Consider the following 18,489-nt stretch of genomic DNA (forward strand, 5'->3'; position numbering starts at 1 on the left):
CAACCTGAGGCAGACGCGATCCCAGAGAGGTGGCGAGCATGATCCGGGACAGCTGTTTCCACGCGGGTTGCGTCAATCTGCAAGCCCTCCCCATGTCTAATTATACTTCGCATATCAAAGTTCCGAAAGGCAATGCCGAAGTATTGTGATCTTCACCACTGTACTTCCGCACTTTGCTTCCTTGCGGAAAACAAACCATCCAAGCTTAGGTAGATTGACACCGATTCTGGGTAGAGGCAAACATAGACTTTTCTACCATGCTCACACACAGAAATGGTTGATGAATCCTGTCTTTGCTACAAACAGTAATCGCCTTTGGCGGTATCAATGCATATGCATGCATGTGAGAGCTTCCGTTCGGCTTGCAAGCTCCCGTCCGACCGCTTCGTTACCGCCCAGGCCTACAGTTCCCGCCGTCAAACGTGGAGGAAAATAGGCCGGTTGGAGAGACATTGCCAAGCTGGACGTCAATAACGCCTATCGGAACTTAGAGATTGACTGCGCCATGGAGCAGATGCTGCTTGGGTATCCTAGCATAACTAACCCTTGCATGGCGGGTAAACGTCTATGATAACTCCCTCAAAACGTTTCGGCTTCCGCCCAGCGCGGAAGCACGTCCGCCCGCTTCCAGACGCTGCTTTCAAGGTCGTCAAGAATGTGTCGAGATCCGATTCGGTCTTTGTATGAGCAACGAATCTTTGTCTGGCATGACGTACCCGGTCTTCGTGACATTCATTCCAATGTGCGGGCAGGAAAGGTACGCTGACCAAATGGTAACTAAGTGGTTGGTCGACGTAGAGTACACCGTGTATAAGCTGGATTAGAGGTTCTGAGTAGATATTAGCAGTATATCCTTCTGAATATAGAAGCTGGTTTGATTGACTACTCGCTTTTTGGTAGGTATTCTGTTTCGACACCAACGGTGCACAGTCGCCATGCTTGCAAAACAAGGTAATATGTTGAGCAGACATATAATGCCATTATCGCAGCATTGGGCCCCGGGTCCACGGCCACTATGTCTGCAAGGAAGCTCACAATCTGCATGGTTATAAAATCGTGATGGCTAGTTAGATGCCATAGACTAGATCAGGAGGAAGCATCTGATTTTGGGTTCATGTTGTGACATGAATGAGACTGCCAATGTCCTGATGTTCCGCACCGGCCTTGACAGCACCATAACGGATACTGTGGCCTAAGACTAGCCGGTATTCCAGGGCAACAGGCCTTACCCCAGAGTTCCACATTCTTGTTCTACTGTTCGAGCTTCAAGGCAGATTACTGTGTAAGCTCTTATGGTATATCCTCAACAGTAGGTACAGTCTATCAAAAACCAGCTCCTTCGTGGACATCATTTTCGATTAACATGTTTGTCAGTCTTCTGCTTGCTACTGTCATTACTCCAAACANGTTTCGAAGAATTTTGAACCAAGGCAAGGGGCTTTGTAGATTGCAAATTCTGAACGATGGATGACAGCCTAGTTCTGCGAGAGATTTCCCATGGCCAGTACTTATAGCTGTTTATCGTCGAAACATGGTCCCGCTCTCTATGTGGAGATCAAGATGTACCCTGTGGTAACTAGAGTAATGTTGAGTCGTTGACGTGCTGTATATTCTCTCCAAACGTGTATCGTGGACAACATTTTATGCCCGCATACTGTACAATATTATACACTCGTATGTATGTTTCCTTCCACCTTACAATCCCACTCTTCCTGTACCGCCTCGTTCCATCTTGTTCAACCGTCGTGCAGTTGCAATCTATGACCATTAGCCCATATGCCCACCACAATCGTAGCCCCGCCACGAGGATTGAACGTACCTGTGTCCTTGTTCTCTGACCCCTCACAGGCAAACCCATAGCATGCCTTCTTCCACGATATGTGCCCATATCCCTCAATCTCCGAATATCGTCCTGCACCTGCCGCCGCAAATCATTCTCAATCTTCATGTTCGCCAGCTCGGCCGTCAGATCCATGACTGTCGCATTTTTCAGACTGCCGACTTTCGCCCACGGGTGGATGTAGAATTTCGCCATGATGCGCTGCGAGACCGAGGGCCCGATGCCGAAGAAGGATTCGAGGGACCGCTTGACGAGCGTCGCTTCCGTGAAGCTGAAGCCGTTGATGAACACCTGAAACCGTCAGTGAGTTGCACGCGAGAAGAATTAGGCGGTCTGGTAGCGTACCATGGCGGATCAGCGTTCCGACGGCGAGTTCGCGTGTTGGAGTGTCAATTGTCTTGTCTGATCTCGAATCTCCAGACTTCCGTTTCTCACTAACCCCAACAAGTGCTAGTGCGACGGTGCGGGCAGTCCAGCTCTCTACCTAGGTAAAACGCAACGTTTCAACACCTCTCCACCATTGCACTCAAGCAGGGGGCTCTCCAAACTATTTAACTCTGTGACTTCCCTTGGTTGTTTCCCAACACAATCAGGCATCATGGCTACTTTCCAACGAGCCGTCATTTCGCTCCTCTTGATCCTCTCGATCACCTTTGTCTTCTTTGCTCAGAGCACTGAGGCTGCCAAGGGACCCAAGATCACCCACAAGGTGCGCATAGCTCACAATTGACATGTGGTCGGTCTTGCTAACTTCCACAGGTGTACTTCGACATCACCCATGGTGATGAAGAGCTAGGCCGCATCACCATTGGCCTTTACGGCAAGACTGTCCCCAAGACCGCCGAGAACTTCCGGTACGACCCCGTACAAACGTGTGTACAGCTTCGGGATCTAACAAATGTGATAGCGCTCTGGCTACCGGCGAGAAGGGCTTCGGTTACGAGGGCTCTACTTTCCACCGCGTTATCAGCAACTTCATGATCCAGGGTGGTGGTAAGTACAATTCTTAGTACATCTCTAAGGGATCTGCAATGCTAACTCTGTTTTAGACTTCACCAAGGGTATGTCAAGATAAATCGAGCCCCGCAATCCACACACTGACAACGATTAGGTGATGGCACTGGTGGAAAGAGTATCTATGGAGCTAAGTTCCCCGATGAGAACTTCAAGCTCAAGCACACCCGCAAGGGTCTTCTCAGCATGGCCAACAGCGGAAAGGTAAGAGATACAATGTATGAACTGCACTTGAATCATGCACTGACCGTACATGGATGATCTAGGACACCAACGGCTCTCAGTTCTTCATCACCACCGTCGTCACCAGCTGGCTCGATGGCCGCCACGTCGTTTTCGGAGAGGTCCTCGAGGGCTACGATGTTGTGGAGAAGATTGAGAACGTGAAGAAGGGACCTGGAGACAAGCCGGCCCAGACCGTCAAGATCGCCAAGAGCGGAGAGCTCGAGGTGCCAGAGGAAGGTATTCACGCGGAACTCTAGACATCAGTACGCATTCTTTGCTATTGGGTCGACCCCTCAGGTTGGAGAGCTGCTGATAGTTGTGCCCTTTCTTCAAGATCTATACGGAGCTGCTGAACCTGCCATTCCTGGCGACGAACTCGATATCACTGCGGCAACACCATCCAAGGAGGATATCGTCAACATTGCTGAGGTCACCCAGGCCTCTACCACCAAGCCCAAGCTCCCTGGTATGGCCGTTGCCACTGGTTCCGCTGATGGACTGTCAATGGGCCAGAAGTTTTTCTTTGTTGGGGCTATCGTCGCAGTCTGTGTGCTTTTCTTGAAGTCGCGAAATGGTGGGCAAAGTAACGTTGTGGGTGGGCTCAAGGAGAAGAGCATGGCCTAGATAACGATGAAATGCAGAAACGTTCATTTAGTAGACTGTGATTGCGCTACATGATGAACATAAGGATAAAGGATGAATGAAGTCATCGCACCATACTACCACGACTAGAGGCACGCATCAACCCCTGTCTTGCTGCCCTGTAAAAGTGCGAGGCTAGGAATTCATCCAGGGTATGTTAACAAACCGTATTAGTGCAACACAGACTCTTTTCTCCTAGTGCCAACGCTCCAATATGTCAAGGCGCTAGCTAGGGTGAAGAGGGAGGATACGGAGTACTTGTAGTCCCTGCATTACCCACGGACAATGATGTATTACGGTCCAGGCACATGGTGGCTAGTAAAAACGAAAGTATTCTGTTGGGTTATCAGGACGCATGGCACTGTTGCACAAACTGGCCTGGAACCTGCACAAGAGCCAGGCAAAGCCGCCACTACATCCACCGAAGCCATGTCACAGTGCATGTCGCATGAAAAGCAAGCCGGCTGCAGCACACGACAGGATCCATATGTGACGTTCACCGCTCCCCACTCGCCACAGCTTGAGAACTCTGAGAGGGAGCGCTAGCGCCACACAGGGTCTAGTGCGGGAAGGGTTCTCCGACACGCTTTTTTAACTTACCTGCTGCGTTCTCCCTCTTCCCTAACCACCCACCCTCAAAACTATTCTGTGTGTATTACACAACCCTACAAGCACATTTTCTGTGAAGTCCTTTCTTTTGGTCTTCACTTCTTTACTTCTCGTTTTCCAGGACAGAGGCGTTCCCTTCTTTCCTGACAGAACGAGTCTCAGGCACCCGCCTGCGAGTTACGAGTTTCGTCACTTAGACCTGCTTTCTTTCGTCTGTCGCTCACCGCCGAGCCAGCCGAAGCCAGTAAAACAGTAATTTGCGACTTGCATATTGCCCTCGTCTTATATACACAACCACACCTTCAGCCTACTCGACTCAACCACGCCCATCATGGCTGACCAACTCGACATGGGTCGTCTCAACATAAATGAGTCCCAGCACAACAACCAGAACGGCTTCAACGGCGAGCGTTCTGCCTACATCCCTCCCCACCTTCGCGGTCGTCCCCAGGGCGGCCCTGCACCTATGGACGGCCCGCCCCCGATGATGAACGGCGGCGGCGGTCTCGGTGGCAGCGCTTGGGGACCAGGAGGGTCAGTCAATACCCAAGACACAAAACAGGAAGGTATGCTAACGGGTGACAGTCAGGGTCCTCCCCCTCAGATGAACGGCGGCGGCGGTGGTGCCGGTGGCTGGGCCAACGCACCCAACTTCACTCCCCGCGGTCGCGACGGTCCCCCAGGTGGTGGATGGGGCGGTGCCCCTCGCGGCAACTTTGACCCCAACGCTTACGGCAAGCCTGGTGGTGGCGGCTCTGGAGGTGCTCGCGGATCTGGTGACGGTGCCTGGAAGGACGGCAAGCACGTCCCTGGCCCGCCCAACCAGCGTCTTGAGCGCGACCTCTTCGGCGTGCCCAACGACCCCTCCAAGCAGCACACCGGTATCAACTTCGAGAAGTACGATGACATCCCCGTTGAGGCCTCTGGTCAGGGTGTTCCCGAACCCGTCACACGTTTCACAAACCCGCCTCTCGACGACCACCTGCTAAGCAACATCGAGCTCTCCGGATACAAGGTCCCCACACCAGTCCAGAAGTACTCCATCCCTATCGTCATGGGTGGCCGTGATCTCATGGCTTGTGCCCAGACCGGTTCCGGAAAGACTGGTGGTTTCCTCTTCCCTATTCTTGCCCAGGCTTTCAAAAACGGCCCTTCTCCTCCTCCCGCAACGGCTCAGGGTGGCTATGGACGCCAACGCAAGGCTTACCCCACCTCGCTTGTCCTTGCTCCTACCCGTGAGTTGGTCTCTCAAATTTTCGACGAGGCCCGCAAGTTCGCCTACCGCTCGTGGGTCCGCCCTTGTGTCGTTTACGGTGGTGCCGACATTGGTTCCCAGCTTCGCCAGATCGAGCGCGGCTGTGATCTTCTCGTCGCTACTCCTGGTCGTCTGGTCGACTTGATCGAGCGCGGCCGTATCTCCCTCGCTAGCATCAAGTACCTGGTTCTTGACGAGGCTGACCGCATGTTGGACATGGGTTTCGAGCCTCAAATTCGCCGCATTGTTGAGGGCGAGGACATGCCTCCTACCGCTGCCCGCCAGACACTCATGTTCTCGGCCACTTTCCCCCGCGACATTCAGATGCTTGCCCGCGACTTCTTGAAGGACTACATCTTCCTTTCGGTCGGTCGTGTCGGTTCTACTTCTGAGAACATTACCCAGAAGATTGAGTACGTCGAAGACGTTGACAAGCGTTCTGTCCTCCTGGATATCCTTCACACTCACGGTGCTGGTCTTACCTTGATCTTCGTTGAGACCAAGCGTATGGCCGACTCCTTGTCGGACTTCCTTATCAACCAAGGCTTCCCCGCCACCTCCATTCACGGCGACCGTACTCAGCGCGAGCGTGAGAAGGCTCTGGAGATGTTCCGAAACGGACGTTGCCCCATCCTTGTCGCTACTGCTGTAGCTGCCCGAGGTAAGTTTCCCAAAATCTTTTCCACCTCCGTACATTCCCAGTATTCTTCAAACTCTTGTACATCCTGCTGACTTGCTATAGGTATGTTCATTCTCTGTTATCTTCGTTCTTTCTTCACTTTTTTGATTCCTTCCTTTCCCATGTGGCAAGTACCATTATGGTTTGTACCTGCCTTCTTGCACCTGCCGTGATGGCGGGCTGTTGTTTACACAACTCGTCTCACCTTTTCTTCACCTGCACACATTCGCACCTTCACACCCCCATACCTTCACACTCCGCCATCGTGCTTTTGCATACACGCCTTGCACACCTTCGACTACCTATCTGGACAACGTCCAGCAGCTGCCCTCATACGCACCTGCAGTCGGTGTGGGCTCCTTCCCTCGCACTGGAGCCGGTCGTCTGCGAAAAGCACTTTCGAGCAAAGCGAGCACGTCGATCTTGACACGCCTGCATTTGTCCATTCGCCCGCTCAATCGCTCGACAGTCGAAAGGCACTGAGCGTCCCTTCATTCACACTGAGTCACTCGTGAACCGGAAAGCACTATCCAGCAAATCGATATCGTCGATATGAGTGCTGTTGTTACGAATACACAGTGTACTGAGACGATGTTGCCTGACACGACGGACATCTTCGTTCTTATACTATGGTTTGCTTGGGCGGTCCTATCTCGCACGCCCAGGGCTCTGAAGAGCTCCATGTTCGAAAAGCAGTTTCCGACTGAGAACGCAATCATGGCAGTCGCTACCTCATCACTGCTGTCCTTTGCTCCCGGCCTGATAGAGGCTATTCGTTCACCGACTGCCCCGACCATTGGCTTCTTCAAGACCTCAACCATCCCGGATGGGAAGGTGTGGGCCGTCTACGTCCTCGTCATGGAGAAGGTCGGACATCGTCCAAAGACCTACTGTGGCAGCGGCACCGACTCATCTGAAGGTGCTTCACGACGTATGGAGGTATATGACAAGCGAAACGACCATGGCATCTTCTCGGATGTGGTCTCCGCCGCTGTTGAGAAAGCCCTTTGCGACGGTTGGGTCATCACTCACAAGGGCTACTTGGTATGGACCCCTCTGCCTCGAGCATACCTCCGTTTCGTCCTCCGCGGCTTCATCCTTGTTCTCGAGGCCGTGTTCACTATGGTATTCTAGATGATGGTCTCCCACAAGAAGGACTATTGCATGCCTCACCTATGTCCATGGGCTATCGACACCTTCACCTACGACGGCTGCTGCACCCATTTCTCTATCAACGAAGGAGGGTGGGTGGGTGCTGAGGAAGCCCAGAGGTATGAGGGGTACACTCCCGACGAGATCGACGTCCTCGATCTTGAGTACAAGAAGACAAAGCAACGTCAGTACACTGTGAACAAGGGCGACAAGCACAAGGATTACACCAAAGCCTATAGCCTCAAGCATCTTGCATTGGGTTCCTTCAAGTGTGATGTCTGCGACCTCACCTTCCGGTCTCCTGCCAAACTACTCGAGCATGAGGGTCGTGAGATCCACAAGCGCAAGGCAGCTGGACTGGGCAGACGTAATGCTGGTCGAGGCGGCGGCCAAAGGGCTCTACGCGATGGTCGTTACCAATGCAAGACATGCAACAACATGAACTTCCCCTCCGCCGACCGCCTTCGCATCCACTTGGGCGGTGTCCGACATGCGAAGAAGCTTAGGGACCTAGGTTTGAGCCCTGCGCTCACCTAACCCTCACCACCCTCCACCGGAAAAGCCCTTTTTGGACCCCCTCGATTTTCATTCCTTACACCTTTGACCCCCTTCGCTCACGTTCCCTTCCGCTTCTACGTTTCTATCTACTTTATATTTTACTCTACTACAAGGACATTATACTGACTTACTTAAATGCCTCGATATACCTAACGTGACGCACGTCGTCAACTATGACCTGCCCACCGATATTGACGATTACGTTCACCGTATCGGTCGTACTGGACGTGCTGGAAACACTGGTATTGCCACTGCTTTCTTCAACCGCGGCAACCGCGGAGTTGTACGCGATCTCCTTGACCTGTTGAAGGAGGCCAACCAGGAAGTCCCTGGATTCCTCGAGTCCATTGCCCGCGAAGGCTCCGGCTTCGGTGGAGGCCGTGGTGGACGCGGAGGCGGTCGTGGCCGTGGTAACGCTGCTACCCGTGACGTTCGTCGTATGGGCGGCGGCGGTGGTGGTTTTGGTGGTGGCGGTCAGTGGGGTGGTGCTCCTCAAGGCGGCTACGGAGGTGGTTACGGCGGCGCTCCCGGCGGCGGCTACGCTCCTCCAGCTCCTGGTGGCTACTCTGGCGGCGGTGGTGGCTTTGGTGGAGGCTACGGCAACCCATCCGGCCCTGGCGGCAACTCCTGGTGGTAAACGTGCATCGCACCGCTTCACGATGTAGCCAGCCCGGGATACATTTTCTTCTCTACGATACCCTGGGCCTTCGTGTCGCTGCTACCGATGGCTTGCTTTCGATTTTCTTATCTCTCAAATGTTTTCTGCGACTCCTTCCCGGTTACCGCGGATCGATGCGGAAATCAGGAATCTCATACCCCAACCAGCATATAGACAGCGACTGTTTTTTTGCGGATCTGCCTGTTTTTCGAGCTCTTCTCGCATACGATACCCTTCGACGCACATTTGTCGAGCTCGAACATAGATGGCAGGACCCTCGTCTTTCCCGGAAAGGCATGCATTACGAACATTTCACGACTTCGCTCTTCTGCAAGCATGCTGCTTGGGGAGCCATAGATTCTCGCTTTCCGAGTCGTCCACACGCGGATGACCTCTGAGCATTTCCTTATTTTACGACAAAAGCGATTCCTTTTTCCCGGTCATACCCCTCGGCGACAACGCCTTTCTCGTCGTCCTTGCGTCGCTCAGTCTCTCCACACGCGGAGAGTAGCAGCATGACCTTGTTTTGGACGACGAAAAAGTTTCCTGCATAGATGGCGTTCATGAAGGTCTATCCACGACCCAACCTTTGTACGAAGGAAGATACCCCGGTTCTTTGTGGTAACCATCATGGTGGCTGTCTTTCCAAGGCCTGCTCGGCGGTGGGATTTAAAAGCTCTTTCTGGTTTGCAGGCACATGTGCGGACCTGACCCAGTGACTTGGGTGGAAGGAATCTGATAAAAGTATAGTTTCCAGCAGATGATTACTTACATAGACTAGTGCGGGCTGCCAACATGCGTAGCCTGTACAATGCATGCGATTTCATACTTGCAACTCTGTCCTCTATTTGCTGTGATGTTGAAGATGGTAGCTCTAGGCCGGCGAGTATCATGCGATTCACATGATGTGGCCTAGTCATTTTCAGCCATTTATCTCGACTTTCGTCCATCGCCCAAGGCATTGCACCCCATACAAGACAAAAATCGAACAGGTGAAGGTAACAAGCTCTACCTTACAGATTACGTTAGCTCCTAACAATAGAGATTATATAGCCTAACAGCATTGTAGACTTCTAGATTCTCTATAAATATTCATATAGCTGCAATACAATTTGTTGTAGTAGGAAGAAGTACTCTGCTCTAATGAGATGTTTGGTTTCTCCCCTTGACGTAGTGTTGCAAAATGCTTCAGGATCTATGCTGGTATTGGCAACTCGGGGCCGAGAGACGATCTCGGCCTCGCTAGGCGGTGGTTCTTTCTCCAGTCATTACCATTCTTGCAAGACGACTGACACTGTCGTTCTTGCCTTACGAAGCAGGTGCCGTCAATATCACTTCCTCACGCATCTGCTTGTATCCAAGGCTCTCTTTGGTCATCAACGTCGTCTTGCCCACGCCACCAGCCAACCACTCTATTCCTCGTGCACGCACCCATCGGATATCAGCATAATTAGCACCGAATCCGACTTGTTCCGCAGACTCGAAAAGTGTGGCTGAAGCTATCTTGTCACACTACAATGCCAGACCGCCTAGCAAGCCACCCATCACTCCAAAAGACACGCGACAATCTCGCAAAATGGGGAAACTATTGCCGCGCACAGCTCATAGACTGGACTGCAGAAGCGAGAGAAGAGTTTGAAGCAGACATAAATCGGACCAAGCCGTGGAATACCAGTTTGTAGGATTGCCTGAATCCCCTGCCACTATGTAAGTTCATCTCATTTGTCGAAGTGAGGATGGGATTGACGAGTATGGTAGGTCTTGTCACTTTCTTCTGTCCTTGCGTCACCTGCGGAAAGACATGGCATCGTCTTCATTACAACGGCGATATGAGTGGGTATGAGATTGTCAATGTACCGGTAAGTATTCTCTCTTCTCTACGCCTAGCTTCTATACCACAATCCGATTCAATCCACCTCACTGCCCATTTCCTGACTAACAGAACAAAACACAAACAGTGCATAGCCTACGGCTACTCGGTCTTCTGCTGCACCCTACTCGCCCACCAATTCCTCGTCTGTATCCCAAACGCATGGCAAACATTTCGCATTCGCAGAAAGGGCGATCTAGGTGGGACCTGTGCTGCAGATTGTGCAAAGACCTGGTTGTGCCCTTGCTGCTCGTTAATTCAAAACGAGAAAGAATCGAAGCTTCTGATCGAAGGGCGTAGAACAGGGTTTTGGGGTGGCGATGGCGCTGGCGCTGGCGCAGAGGATGTCATTGTACGGCAACCGACCGGGGGTCTGGGCGAGGAGATGGTCATGTCAACGATCGCGCAAGCTGAAGGTGTGACATGTGCAATGGTTGAACTCCCGGTGACCATGGAAGGCGTCGATGGGCAGCTGGCCGGATCCGAGGCAGAGTCTGGATTAGAGAATACGGACGACACGACTAAAACACAACCACATGCAGATGATATCGCTGATCCAAGCACTCTGTCTGACCCAATCACGTCGGAAGGAACCCTCAACAACGAAACTTCTACTTCGCCTATCATGATCTGCTCAGTAGCAACGACAACTATATTCGAGCCCCCCACACCTCCCACCGAATCGATTACGACTTCCCAGCACTTCGAAATAGCACCTACTCAGGAAATTCTTTCTTACGCCCCTAGCCACTCAGAAAGAAGGAAGAAGAAATGGAATTCGGATACGACAGGCCAGCGTGTCCGCCGTAAGAGTGAAAGAGTAGTTCCGAATCATTTGGATTGCTTCGTGCCGTATATGAAGTTTTTAGAGTAAGTTTGTCTACTTTGGCTCACCCAGAGACGCGAATTGAATGTGAAGAGAACGGAAGGGCTGAGTAGGGGGAAGAGATGGATGGTGGCATTGTTGTTCTTCTTCTTATTGTCCTAGGGTTCTTTTTTTTTGTGTGTGTTCCTGTTTCACGCGCCTCACGTTTAGGTCGTTATCGAGGTTCCTACTTTATTGCTATAATTCATGTCTGCCTTCAATTAGGCTCCCTCTTCCAATCCCGCGATCATCCCTTAACTGTCTAATCGAGCATGACCAGAAAAGTACAACAGTAAAAGATACACCGTAATCATTATTTCATGACTCATTATACACGTTACGTATACGCTAGATACAACACACTCCACTCGAGAGGGCACAACCTCTCCTCATCAGCACATCAAGTGACAGGAAAGCCAAGATAGTAAAGGTCTGTAAAACTTACAGCCCACTCAGTCCATCCAACAACGCCGTCAGCCCACCAACACCCAACAGGGCGCCCGCCGCCGCCTTCCTTCCTGTATGACTCTTCTTTCCATACTTGTCTCTCTCCCTTTCCCGCTCTTTCTCATACATTCTACTCCTCGACTTTGACCTACGTCGTCTAGGGCGTTCGAATTCAGACTCAGATGTCGTGAAGTCATCGTCGTACCGTCGGTTGCTTGGACGCATGTAGGATTGGCGGAGAGGAGACGCTTGTATGGAGTAATTCTGGTTTTGAGGCTGTGAATGTGAGGGTAAAGGTGGGTTTGTGAAAGGGACATTGGCTGGTGGTGGTGGGAAGTATTGAGGTGTTGCTGTTGTGTTCATCATTTGTGGTGGGTAGCCGTTGGTTTGTGGTGGGTATTGAGGCAGTCGTGGAGACTGAGGAAGTGGCGGTTGCTGAGGGGCGTACTGATTTGACATTGGTATCTGGAGGTTTGGAGTCCGAGAGTTGACGTTTGACTGGGGTGGTGGTGGAATGAGCCCGGGTCCAGGCATTGAGAGTGATCGATCTAGTGGGGGTGGCCCAGGTGGTGGCGGGAGGTGATTTGAGGTGATCGAGCGGTCAAGCGGGGGGTGTGTGCTCCGAGGCACTGGTGTTCGGTTCCGATCGAACGCGCCTCCTTTCAGAATACCATGTGGCGGTGGGGGACGATTGAAAGAAGATCTCCTAACTTGTGGCTGCTGAGGTGGAGAAGGTGCTGCTGCCTTTCGGTATATGTCAACTGTCCGTTCGACAAGACGCTTGACCTGTTCGAACTGTAGTGGCCGTTCAATACAGAAACACGTTTCGCCCCTTATCCTCCTGTTGTCCTTCCGCTCCTTTTGGTAGGATGTATATCTGAAACCCGCCTCTCTGATTGCTTCCTTGCATACCCAACTCGCCATAATCTCAGTCCAGCTGCTACGCTCCAAATACGCCAGAGAGTATGCCTGGTCAGTGTTTGAGCTGACCATTTTAGCATCAACAAATCGCCAGTAGTATTTACGCGTACACAACTTCCACGGAATTTCTAGATCGGCTTCGCTGTCTTCCTCTTTGGCTTCTACCGCGGCGGCCGCCTCGACCGGCAAACTTCCCAAACTCGATCGGGGTGATGCAATTGGGTACTGTTCATTGGTAGCTGGTGGCATACCTGTTCGTGACGTACGTGGTGTAGCGATGGGTGTTGGCGGCGTGGTGGGACCGTACTGCTTCTCCTGTGGCGGACTGGGCGTGCCATTGACCTCAGTAAATAGTGGCTCTATGCTTCCTGACCTGTGCGTTCGGCGAGCACCGTCGCCTGACAGCTTTGACGTGCGACTTTCCTCTTCGCTATCAGATTCCACAGTGGCTTGTTGAGTTTCCCATCTTTGCCTCTGCCTTTCGCGTTCTTCGTCTTGTAAGCGGCGTTCAAATAGAGGGAGGCTCGTCCATCGCTGCAACAAGCGTTCGACACGTGAAGCCGATGCAGTAAGAACTGCTGGTAATCCGTTCGCTTCAGTATATATTGATGTGTCGAGACTTGTCAAATCTTCATCCTGATACGAACGTAGGGTAGATGACCTAGGGGCTTCGCCCCGCCCAGTGATGACCAAACTCTGAGAACTGTCTCCTTCCATCAACAACAGGCGCGCATCAGATTGAGACAAGTTTTCGTAGAGGTTCGAAGCTGATAAAATTGACAATTGTTGTTGAACAATTAACGTTTCCAGTTGGATCCTTTCACTATCAACAAGTTTGGCGGCTTGTTGTGGAGATACCGTAGGACGTACTCTATGGCGCTGTTAGCGTACTCCATGGAAGGAATCTGAGCCATGCGTAGCAGCCTGGATGAAGGCTAGATGTCTCAAAGGGGACGGAACTAACTTTGACCACATTATAGTCTGCGCTGCGTAGAGCGTCTGTAGCAGGACAGAGAGCGTCATGCTCAGGGCTTCCAGGTGAGCAGTGAGATAGTCCAAACTAGCCTTGGTTGAAGGATCTAACTGAGGCCGAATGTTTTGAGTAGAGCGGGAAATGTCTCTTTGATCGCGATGCTTCTCATCCTCGGTTGATGAAGTCGATTCAAAGCTGGTAAGTAATGTTTGGGCTTGATCGATGACGTCGTCCAGAGTATCGATAGCCTATGTATATAATCAGCGAGGAACGACAGAGCTTTGTCAAGTAATGTAATGACATATTTTTCGGATCTCTTGTGTCTCAAGTGCCTCAGTCGCACAAAACGAATTCGCAGCGACCTCAAAATCTTTATCTCATGAACTTCATTCACGACCCCCCATCGTTGTGTCGTTCACAAATCCACGGCGATCGTCTTTACGTACCTCAGGTGATGGTAGACGATCATCTTCTTTGATAATGGTCCCCAACTGCTTCAGTATTGCAGCAAATCCATTGATGCTATTCGCAACGCCAACTAAATCTTTCGCTGACCCGGGTGACTCAGCAGCAATACCGTAGAGTTTCAGCGCGAGAGCTGAGCTTCTCGAAACCACCGGTAGAATATCTGCTAACACCGCCATCTCTTTCTCCTTGAGGATTTGATTCCTAGATGGAAAAAAAGTGGCGAAATGAGCGGTGTGGAGAAATAGAGTCTTGGGGAAGAAGCACCCGAACCGAACAGAGTCGAAATCCTTCGATATGTGTTCCAAACTAACTAACCCTAGAGTTGTGTGAGGTCATAGTGTAGGAATTAATGCAGGGCTCTCATTGACCGACGACTAAATCGGGCGGAGATCACGGCTTGGTGATTGGCCAAGACCACGGCTGAAGGCAGGCAAGCACGCGAACCGTTCAACTCATGCAGGAGCGGCCACAAGGCTCCGCGAAGACCGGTACATCGTAAGCTGCAAGGCAGAGGCTGTGCGCCCTCTTCAGTGTTTCTGACAGATGGCTACATCTGCACAGGAAGCCTCAAAGGATTTTCGCCCGCACCTGAAACCCGACGACTTGCTGAAGCCCTCTGTTCCAATGCATCTGTTCAAATTCTCATTCCGAAGTATCCGCAGGCAGAATCTTCGAGCGTTGCGCGTCAACAGTTGACTAGAGGCGCGCCAATGGTGTGGCACAGGATGACGCCGGCTATACGGGATGGGGTTGGCCACCTGATGACTTTTGAGGCTCAAGCTGAGAAGAGAAGACAAGCGCGTCGTGAATCTATGCTTTGGATCCGCCTTGAGAGGCCGGTATATGGTGGCGTGAGATGGAGGATCCGGTGAGAACTTGGCTGTTGATCAGACCCGGCTTGGGCTTCTGATGGTGATGTGCTACAGGTCAGTACATGTGCGCGCTGTATTTGGTATGATTCGCGACGCGGGGGAGCAAGGCATGTGCATGATTCGGAATTCTTTGCAGCTGCAGCAATGTCTGAGGGGCTGCAAGTGCTGAAATGCGTTCGCCAAGCAAGTTCACCGGCAGCTTTGGGCAACAACGACCCATACAGACAGGACGTATGCAGTCTTCACGGCTCCGGCCAATGCAGCGACAAGCGGTCATGACATTTCGGTGTGTGTGCCACTGATGCCTGTAGAATACATGCCCAAGACGGACCATGCAAAGATGCATTCATGTCGTTTCAGATGTCTTATACACATATGTCTACATGCAATATACAGCCCCCGTCCATATCCTAGTAGAAGGATCGGTTCTGGTTGGGCGACAGCGTTGCGTTCTGCCCCACGAAGTCCCAGTCAATCCTGTCCCACCACTTCTCGAGGAATGCCCTCTTGCCCCGGACACCGTAATCCTGCAACCAGACATGCTCCCATGTGTTTACGCACAGCAGTGGTACTACATCGATGCCGCCCAACGGCTTCTTGGCCCTCGAATCCTGCTGCTGCGACGCCGCACCAAACGACCCGACCTTGTTCATTCCCTGATATGAATCAACATTGTGTGTGTTGAGATCGTGCGATTGCCGCCTGTGGTGAGCGCCCGACAGCGGCGATCCGGCGAGATATGTGGGCAAGATGCGCAGGCTGCCGAAGCTGGTGTCATTGGTCTGCACGAGCCAGACAAAGCCGGGGCCAAACATGGACTCGGCCGTGGCGAGGAATGTTTCGCGCAGTGTTTCCATGGACGAGAAATCGCGGTTGATCTGCTTGGTGAGGTCGGTCGACGGCCGCGACTGTACGTCCGGATTGGCGTTGATGCCGCGGAAGAAGAAATGGTTGTTGAAGGCCATGCTGGCAATGTTGAAGGCGTAGGCTTTCATCGGATCGCGGGCAAAGTCTACAACGAGGGCCTTGGCTTCCTGGTTCTCGAATTGTGTACCTGCAAGAGCGACATTAGCCTCTGGCACAGTCTTGGTCTTGAATTGCATCCATCGTACCCGCTGTCGACGCATTCAACTCGTCAACAATGTGGCCTTGGTATTCGGTGTATGCCGTGTTGAAGCCCTTTGGCGAGAGCAGCCCGGGGACGCCATTCTGCTCGATCACGGCATGGTTGTCCAGTGGGGGCACCGTGTAGATGTTGCGGGCGGCGGGCGATGGTATTCTCTATCCCACGTCAGTTCACCCACGACGTATATGGTTGACAGCCCAGCGTACCCTCCAAGCCCCGGCCGCAGACTGGAATGCACCCGGCCGGCGGGCCAGACACCGTGTAATCATCATATGTGTGGTGATTGTCGGGCGAGCGATCGAATTGTCGTCGGCAAGTCGTTTCTCCAAGCTCATCTTTTTCCCGGGCTCGAATCATCGCGCTAAAACCCCCATCCAATCACGACGCGTCCTCGCCACGGCAGCCCTGGTGGGCAAAACCTCGCACCCTCCAAGCGCCCGCATCACACGTTTCATCCACTCGACTCCCCGTCCATGCATAGCCACACAAACACCAGAGTCACCTGCCACTGCGACCGTGCTAGCTAAACCCTACACCCGCCATACAATGCCTATTGTCCACTCGGCGCGAAACAGAGCTCTATTCTCGGAACTTAGCCGACGAGATGGGTGGACACGATAGAGCCCGATTTTCCCATCTCGCGGTGAGGAACGTCACTCGCCTCTAGATTTTCGCAGTAAATATCCCAAAGGTAGGGCCTGTCTTTGTCTGCTCATTCCATTGTTTCGTACGTCTCTTTTCATATCGCTTCCATATCGCTTTCGGATTGCTTCCTTATCCCACTGTTTCACACGCTCAAGTCACTTCTTTGAGGTTCGCCGGTCCGACCTCTTGACCATAATACTGTCACCACGCTTCCATCTCCAAGACAATGGCTCCAGCTACATCGTCTCCCAGGCTTTCGAGGATATCCCTCGTATGCCTTTTTGCCTCGCTCATCACAGCTACACATGCATCGCATCTCTTTCTCCGTCAAGCAGAAACATGCGGAGGGAACGCAGACCTGCAGCAGTGCGGATCAGACTTCCCGTCTTCATTTTGCTGTCCCAAGGACTCAACATGCATGGCTCTCAACGGTGGAGACATACAATCAGTCATCTGCTGCCCATCCGGTTCAGACTGCGCCTACATTCAGCCAACCACTTGCGACACCACGCAACTGAACGCTACCCTGCACCCAGACAACCAAATGCATCTCTCCGAGACCGACGGCATTGACTTACCCAAATGTGGTGACAAATGCTGTTCATTAGGCTACACATGTCAGGGCACCATGTGCGCCAAAGACACCTCCCCATCACCGACCCCATCTCCAACATCATCCGCAAACGCAACGCCTTCCTCCACTAGCCCCGCCTCCGCATCCCAGACTTCCAATTGCCCAGCAACCGCACCCATTCAAACAAAGCAGGGCTTCGACGGAAAGTCCTTTGCAGCCGGTTTCTTCCCTGGCATAGTCATCGGCGCCCTCAGCACCTTGGCCCTGATCTGGATCATCAAGAAAAGACGCGAATCCCAGTCTAAGGAGCGCTACTCTGGCGACTTTGGCCATGTAGCTCGTCAAATTAGCGACCCCATCTACGACCCTCAACACGCTGCACGGACAGACTTCATGCGTCGGGGCAGCCACTCCGCCCACTCAAGCCCCAATTCAACAGACCGGATAGTCCAAGGCATGAAGGAAACAAACGCCAACCCACCTATCCACGGCTTCACACCCAGGATAAAAAGCATGTGGGACCGCACTCCCAAACTAAACTTTGGGTTTACGGGTGGTCTCCCATCAAATCCCGCTCCCCCCGTCCGTGCAGGAAATCCATATACCGATCCTTACCAAACCCCGCCCCCGAAACCGAAACGCATTCACTCTGCCAGTCGGCGCACGAGTTCCCTCCGTACGAGTACCCAGACATTCAACACACTACAGCCAGGACAACACCGTCCCAATGTGGCAAGGAGCGGCAGCTCAGAAACTATCGATGTCTTGATGCCTGCACCGAGTTTCTTAGCTCCGCCACAGGCACCGGGTATGCGGCGCGATAATCGCTACACAACCGACTCGGCCAACACAACATTTACGAAACTTATGGAGAGGGCGGGGTTTGATGAGAGCGCGCAGCAGGAAGTCAAGGCGTGGAGGACGCCTCGGGCTTAGACTGCGACGCTTTGCTTCATGTTTGTTCCATGACTTTCTCTTCTCTTCGTACATATATTCTACACTCTTTGATGCCTCTTTTGCTAGAGAAGGCGTTTGAGCATTTATTTCGTTATGGTAGGCTGGCAACCTCACAGCATTTGCATTTGGCTTCGGCGTT

At 52.4% G+C, this 18,489-nt stretch overlaps 9 protein-coding genes across 9 annotated transcripts; 5 read left to right on the top strand and 4 right to left on the bottom strand.

Moving 5' to 3' along the window:
• Positions 1-1,695: 1,695 nt before the first annotated feature.
• Positions 1,696-2,188, bottom strand: AA0111_g9323 (hypothetical protein; the record flags this gene model as incomplete). Its single annotated transcript, XM_028655869.1, has 3 exons — positions 1,696-1,758; positions 1,820-2,131; positions 2,186-2,188. 3 exons carry the CDS (start codon positions 2,186-2,188, stop codon positions 1,696-1,698), a joined length of 378 nt encoding a protein of 125 aa, XP_028503164.1.
• A 250-nt stretch (positions 2,189-2,438) lies between these two features.
• Positions 2,439-3,703, top strand: AA0111_g9324 (Peptidyl-prolyl cis-trans isomerase B; the record flags this gene model as incomplete). The annotated part of the gene is made up of 7 exons (XM_028655870.1): positions 2,439-2,549; positions 2,600-2,694; positions 2,748-2,833; positions 2,890-2,901; positions 2,952-3,058; positions 3,121-3,316; positions 3,414-3,703. The coding sequence occupies 7 exons, from the start codon at positions 2,439-2,441 to the stop codon at positions 3,701-3,703; spliced, it is 897 nt and encodes a 298-aa protein (XP_028503158.1).
• Positions 3,704-4,661: 958 nt separating this feature from the next.
• On the top strand, positions 4,662-6,437 carry AA0111_g9325 (ATP-dependent RNA helicase; the record flags this gene model as incomplete). The annotated part of the gene is made up of 3 exons (XM_028655871.1): positions 4,662-4,864; positions 4,916-6,246; positions 6,328-6,437. 3 exons carry the CDS (start codon positions 4,662-4,664, stop codon positions 6,435-6,437), a joined length of 1,644 nt encoding a protein of 547 aa, XP_028503159.1.
• A 544-nt stretch (positions 6,438-6,981) lies between these two features.
• On the top strand, positions 6,982-8,611 carry AA0111_g9326 (hypothetical protein; the record flags this gene model as incomplete). Its single annotated transcript, XM_028655872.1, has 3 exons — positions 6,982-7,308; positions 7,399-7,930; positions 8,088-8,611. 3 exons carry the CDS (start codon positions 6,982-6,984, stop codon positions 8,609-8,611), a joined length of 1,383 nt encoding a protein of 460 aa, XP_028503160.1.
• A 427-nt stretch (positions 8,612-9,038) lies between these two features.
• On the bottom strand, positions 9,039-9,197 carry AA0111_g9327 (hypothetical protein; the record flags this gene model as incomplete). Its single annotated transcript, XM_028655873.1, has 1 exon — positions 9,039-9,197. The coding sequence occupies one exon, from the start codon at positions 9,195-9,197 to the stop codon at positions 9,039-9,041; it is 159 nt and encodes a 52-aa protein (XP_028503161.1).
• Positions 9,198-10,461: 1,264 nt separating this feature from the next.
• AA0111_g9328 (hypothetical protein) lies at positions 10,462-11,376 on the top strand (the record flags this gene model as incomplete). Its single annotated transcript, XM_028655874.1, has 2 exons — positions 10,462-10,491; positions 10,591-11,376. The coding sequence occupies 2 exons, from the start codon at positions 10,462-10,464 to the stop codon at positions 11,374-11,376; spliced, it is 816 nt and encodes a 271-aa protein (XP_028503162.1).
• Positions 11,377-11,808: 432 nt separating this feature from the next.
• Positions 11,809-14,352, bottom strand: AA0111_g9329 (hypothetical protein; the record flags this gene model as incomplete). The annotated part of the gene is made up of 3 exons (XM_028655875.1): positions 11,809-13,606; positions 13,700-13,956; positions 14,155-14,352. 3 exons carry the CDS (start codon positions 14,350-14,352, stop codon positions 11,809-11,811), a joined length of 2,253 nt encoding a protein of 750 aa, XP_028503163.1.
• Positions 14,353-15,458: 1,106 nt separating this feature from the next.
• AA0111_g9330 (hypothetical protein) lies at positions 15,459-16,509 on the bottom strand (the record flags this gene model as incomplete). Its single annotated transcript, XM_028655877.1, has 3 exons — positions 15,459-16,102; positions 16,161-16,329; positions 16,381-16,509. The coding sequence occupies 3 exons, from the start codon at positions 16,507-16,509 to the stop codon at positions 15,459-15,461; spliced, it is 942 nt and encodes a 313-aa protein (XP_028503074.1).
• A 938-nt stretch (positions 16,510-17,447) lies between these two features.
• Positions 17,448-18,329, top strand: AA0111_g9331 (hypothetical protein; the record flags this gene model as incomplete). Its single annotated transcript, XM_028655878.1, has 1 exon — positions 17,448-18,329. One exon carries the CDS (start codon positions 17,448-17,450, stop codon positions 18,327-18,329), a length of 882 nt encoding a protein of 293 aa, XP_028503146.1.
• Positions 18,330-18,489: the final 160 nt, after the last annotated feature.

This window comes from Alternaria arborescens (genome assembly GCF_004154835.1).
Source record: "Alternaria arborescens strain FERA 675 chromosome Unknown contig_26, whole genome shotgun sequence".
Taxonomy (NCBI): domain Eukaryota; kingdom Fungi; phylum Ascomycota; class Dothideomycetes; order Pleosporales; family Pleosporaceae; genus Alternaria; species Alternaria arborescens.